Source organism: Centropristis striata, chromosome 20 (genome assembly GCF_030273125.1).
Source record: "Centropristis striata isolate RG_2023a ecotype Rhode Island chromosome 20, C.striata_1.0, whole genome shotgun sequence".
NCBI lineage: Eukaryota > Metazoa > Chordata > Actinopteri > Perciformes > Serranidae > Centropristis > Centropristis striata.
This window is the reverse complement of record NC_081536.1, coordinates 35,167,198-35,172,197: the sequence shown is the minus strand read 5'-3', so window position 1 is coordinate 35,172,197 and position 5,000 is coordinate 35,167,198. Positions and strand designations below refer to the sequence as shown.

The window sequence follows — 5,000 nt, the reverse complement described above, 5'->3', positions numbered from 1 at the left end:
GCCGCGGAGGGACAAACTTCACAAAGCGCGAAGCGAGAAGTCGCTACGGAGCCTGGTGACGGTTTAAACTTGTAATACCACTAAAATAATATCATATGTGGTAATATTCCTCCACTCTGAGAGGCAGGGAGTGTTTTATTATCATTTACATGGTTTGAAGCGGTAGTTTATATAAGTTTTTAGCTTTATAGGGAGACTTCCTGTTAAAAAAACACCGCAACAGGCTGAAAACAAACCCGTCAGACGGCTTCAGAGCCCGGCACAGATCCTCCACAGGCCCCGGGCTCCACACCTCCAGACCTCCAGACCTCCGGGCTCCACACCTCCAGACCCCCGGGCTCCAGACCTCCAGACCCCCGGGCTCCAGACCTCCAGACCTCCGGGCTCCAGACCTCCAGACCCCCGGGCTCCAGACCTCCAGACCTCCGGGCTCCACACCTCCAGACCTCCGGGCTCCAGACCTCCAGACCCCCGGGCTCCACACCTCCAGACCTCCGGGCTCCACACCTCCAGACCTCCGGGCTCCAGACCTCCAGACCTCCGGGCTCCACACCTCCAGACCTCCGGGCTCCACACCTCCAGAGGCTCCAGGGGTTTCGGGTCTCTGCGCTGATTAAACTGGAGGAAAGTTTTTTTTTTTTTTTTTTTAGCAGATTAGATTCACGGCTAACTTCGCTAACGTTGCGTTCAAGTGACCTGGGACAAACCGGAGCCCTGGAATGGTAATTATCTGTTTATAAGTATATGTATTTAATGTTTAATATTCATGTGTTATCTGTTTTGTTTGAATTATATTTATATATTTATATTTATTTAATTTTTATTGAATGTTTTTTTATATTTATTTAATGTTAAGTCATTTTGTGTCTTTTTTTGTGTGTTTCTTTAGTTATTTTGTGTCTTTTTTGGTCATTTTGTGTCTTTTTTTTAATCATTTTGATTTGATTTAATTTATATTAGTTTTTATTTAAATTATTAGTGTAGTGTTTTCTTTACGAGGTGCCCCTGAAGGCACCATGCTCCACTTCTCAGTTAAACCGGTTTTGTTGTGAAGCTCGTTTCTCCGGCGCTCCCCAGAGGCCGTTGACGCAGCACGGTGCTACCACGTGGTGCCGTCCCTGCTCTGTGATTGGCTGCGGGGCTCAGCGGGGACTCGGCTCGTCCTCCCCGGCTGTCAGGCTGCTCCGCCCGGCCTCCTCACGGCCCGATCCCCGCCGACAGGCCGCATCCCGGCCCGGCTCTCCGGTAATCCCCGTTAACGGCTGTTTGTCTTAACGTTCCCAGTGATGAGGAAGCGGAATAACTCGGAGGACAGCGGGACCACCGGGACTCTGCTGGACAGCGACCCGGACCTGAAGCAGCGAGCCGGCAGGGGAGCAGCGGGGCCCGCAGCGGGCGGCCGGCAGGGCCCGGCAGAGGACCGGAGCATGGGCAAGCCGTTCCGGAGGTAAGACCGGGACCGGGAGTTCATGTTTTTAAAATATTTATTTATATATATATATATATATATATTTATATTTAATGTTTTTAATGGACCAGGACTCTGCTTAATCATTCCTGTTTACATGGTGTTAAAATATCAAACATTTTAGTAAAATAAAATCATTTATTTAATAAGAAAAATGAAACATAGTTGAGCTCAAAACATTAAAGTGTTTATGTTATCTTTTTTATTCAACAAGATCAATAATATTACATTGAAAAAAGTATTTGTAACAGAGTGAAAGTTAAAAAATAAAAAATGAAATGAATTAAGAAGTAAATGACTAAGAAATTAAATAAATGTTTCATGACATAAAAATTCTTTCTGACAAATGAAAAAAAACTTATTAAAGGGTTAAACTAAATAATAATAATAATAATAATAATAATAATCATTAACCTGAAACCACAGACAGGAGAGACTGGTTCAAAATAAGATCTGAGTCCTGGTGGGACTGGAAGGACTGGTTTCAGGTAGACAGGTGGACTGGTTTCAGGTAGACATGTGGACTGGTTTCAGGTAGACAGGTGGATTGGTTGTCTGACCCTCTGTGCTCCCCGTAGAGGTCTATGAAAAGCTTCCAGAGGTTAATCGTGGTCAGGTTTAGGTCTTTAGCTCTGGTCACATGACTCAAGCTGCTGAACTCAGTCATGTGATTAAAGAAACGCTGACAGGAAGTGAAACGTTGAGCTCCAGACAGGAAGTGACCTCGCTGCAGGTTTGAAAGAGGAAGTGTCTCCTGTCCTCACTTCCTGTCCTCAGACTCACTCTGCAGTTTTTAAAAACCTTTTTTTAGACATTTACGTCTTCTGTAGGAACCTATGAGAAACGATCTGTCCATCCTGTCCTCTTCAATATAAATTTATTTCAGTTAACTTAAATAAAAACACTTTATTAAGAATAAACAAATTCACCTCCTGGTGTCCTGGTTGTTTGGACGTGTCCTGGTTTGGACGTGTCCTGGTTGTTTGGACGTGTCCTGGTTGTTTGGACGTGTCCTGGTTGTTTGGATGTGTCCTGGTTTGGACGTGTCCTGGTTGTTTGGACGTGTCCTGGTTGTTTGGACGTGTCCTGGTTTGGACGTGTCCTGGTTGTTTGGACGTGTCCTGGTTGTTTGGACGTGTCCTGGTTGTTTGGACGTGTCCTGGTTTAGACGTGTCCTGGTTGTTTGGATGTGTCCTGGTTGTTTGGACGTGTCCTGGTTTGGACGTGTCCTGGTTGTTTGGACGTGTCCTGGTTTGGATGTGTCCTGGTTTGGACGTGTCCTGGTTTGGACGTGTCCTGGTTGTTTGGACGTGTCCTGGTTGTTTGGACGTGTCCTGGTTGTTTGGACGTGTCCTGGTTTGGACGTGTCCTGGTTGTTTGGACGTGTCCTGGTTGTGTGGACGTGTCCTGGTTGTGTGGACGTGTCCTGGTTGTTTGGACGTGTCCTGGTTGTTTGGACGTGTCCTGGTTTGGACGTGTCCTGGTTGTTTGGACGTGTCCTGGTTGTTTGGACGTGTCCTGGTTTGGACGTGTCCTGGTTGTTTGGACGTGTCCTGGTTGTTTGGACGTGTCCTGGTTTGGACGTGTCCTGGTTGTTTGGACGTGTCCTGGTTGTGTGGACGTGTCCTGGTTGTTTGGACGTGTCCTGGTTGTTTGGACGTGTCCTGGTTTGGACGTGTCCTGGTTTGGACGTGTCCTGGTTGTTTGGACGTGTCCTGGTTTGGACGTGTCCTGGTTGTTTGGACGTGTCCTGGTTGTTTGGACGTGTCCTGGTTTGGACGTGTCCTGGTTGTTTGGACGTGTCCTGGTTGTTTGGACGTGTCCTGGTTTGGACGTGTCCTGGTTGTTTGGACGTGTCCTGGTTGTTTGGACGTGTCCTGGTTGTTTGGACGTGTCCTGGTTGTTTGGACGTGTCCTGGTTTGGACGTGTCCTGGTTGTTTGGACGTGTCCTGGTTGTGTGGACGTGTCCTGGTTGTGTGGACGTGTCCTGGTTGTTTGGACGTGTCCTGGTTGTTTGGACGTGTCCTGGTTTGGACGTGTCCTGGTTGTTTGGACGTGTCCTGGTTGTTTGGACGTGTCCTGGTTTGGACGTGTCCTGGTTGTTTGGACGTGTCCTGGTTGTGTGGACGTGTCCTGGTTGTTTGGACGTGTCCTGGTTGTTTGGACGTGTCCTGGTTTGGACGTGTCCTGGTTGTTTGGACGTGTCCTGGTTGTTTGGACGTGTCCTGGTTTGGACGTGTCCTGGTTGTTTGGACGTGTCCTGGTTTGGACGTGTCCTGGTTGTTTGGACGTGTCCTGGTTTGGACGTGTCCTGGTTGTTTGGACGTGTCCTGGTTTGGACGTGTCCTGGTTTGGACGTGTCCTGGTTGTTTGGACGTGTCCTGGTTGTGTGGACGTGTCCTGGTTGTTTGGACGTGTCCTGGTTTGGACGTGTCCTGGTTGTTTGGACGTGTCCTGGTTGTTTGGACGTGTCCTGGTTGTTTGGACGTGTCCTGGTTTGGACGTGTCCTGGTTTGGACGTGTCCTGGTTGTTTGGACGTGTCCTGGTTGTTTGGACGTGTCCTGGTTGTTTGGACGTGTCCTGGTTTGGACGTGTCCTGGTTCGGGTCTAGGACAGGTTTCTGTCTGCAGGTTTCAGGTTTCAGCTGCTTTATTTATTATTTATGTTTTGAATAATTTAGTGTGTTTGTTCCAGAGGAAAGGTTAGGGAGTTAAAGGGTTAAAGTTCGTCTCTGTTTTAAACATTTAAACCGTTTATGAGAATAAAACTCATAAACACATTAACAACAAACAAACAAACACATTAACAGAAACATCAACAACAAACAGACACATATCAAGAAACAAACAAACATAAACAATTAAACAACAGCTTCTACTAGCTTTTCATAATGTATGAAAACATAAAATATATAAACAAAATAAGGAAACACTAAATGTATATAACAACAATATTTTTCAATAATCATTGACTTAAAGAGAATCAAAACATTTTACTGTGAGATTGTTTACTGAAATATTAAATATAAAAAAATAAATAAATGAATAGCTTTGAGTTGCTTTTCTGGAACAATTCTAATGATAACAAATAAGTAGTAAATATGTAAATAAATCAATAATATTAAATATTAGTTTAGATAACAGCTTTTAATGTGTTTGTTGTTGATGTTTCTGTTAATGTGTTTGTTTGTTTGTTTGTTTGTTTGTTTAGGCTGGGGCTGCTGGGGAAGCTGAAGAGGATGCTGCTGTGGCTGCTGCTGGTCTACGTCTCCGTCCCCGTCCTCATCAAACTCTGTCCGTCCATCCAGGCCAAACTCGTCTTCCTCAACTTCAGTGAGTCTTTGGCCTCAAATTCAAATCCAAACAACTTTATTAATCCCAAGGGGCAATGGTTGCCGTGGTTACACACAGACAACAAATAGTCAATACAACACACATCAGACAACATGGAGTTTAGAATGGACACATTGGAAAAAATAAATGAATAAATAAACCCCTGTGAAGAATGTAACAGTCTTAGTGCAGGAGATT

The 5,000-nt window shown here is 45.5% G+C and overlaps 2 protein-coding genes across 6 annotated transcripts in view; one reads left to right on the top strand and one right to left on the bottom strand.

Annotated features, from left to right (window-relative positions):
• gins1 (GINS complex subunit 1 (Psf1 homolog)) overlaps positions 1-537 on the bottom strand; it is an 8,032-nt gene extending 7,495 nt beyond the window's left edge. For 2 of the 4 annotated variants that reach the window (XM_059359858.1, XM_059359857.1), the window contains exon 1: positions 237-401. The gene's annotated coding sequence lies outside the window, so the exon portion shown is untranslated. Of the gene's footprint in view, positions 1-236; positions 402-515 lie in introns of those variants that run through there. The other 2 variants (XM_059359859.1, XM_059359860.1) reach the window with 2 other exon arrangements.
• Positions 538-589: 52 nt separating this feature from the next.
• abhd12 (abhydrolase domain containing 12, lysophospholipase) overlaps positions 590-5,000 on the top strand; it is a 13,233-nt gene continuing 8,822 nt past the window's right edge. The window contains exons 1-3 of one of the 2 annotated variants that reach the window (XM_059359844.1): positions 590-722; positions 1,285-1,447; positions 4,681-4,802. In XM_059359844.1, coding sequence (XP_059215827.1) covers positions 1,287-1,447; positions 4,681-4,802 — 283 coding nt within the window. In that variant the 5' untranslated portion in view covers positions 590-722; positions 1,285-1,286. Of the gene's footprint in view, positions 723-932; positions 1,448-4,680; positions 4,803-5,000 lie in introns of those variants that run through there. The other variant, XM_059359843.1, reaches the window with a different exon arrangement.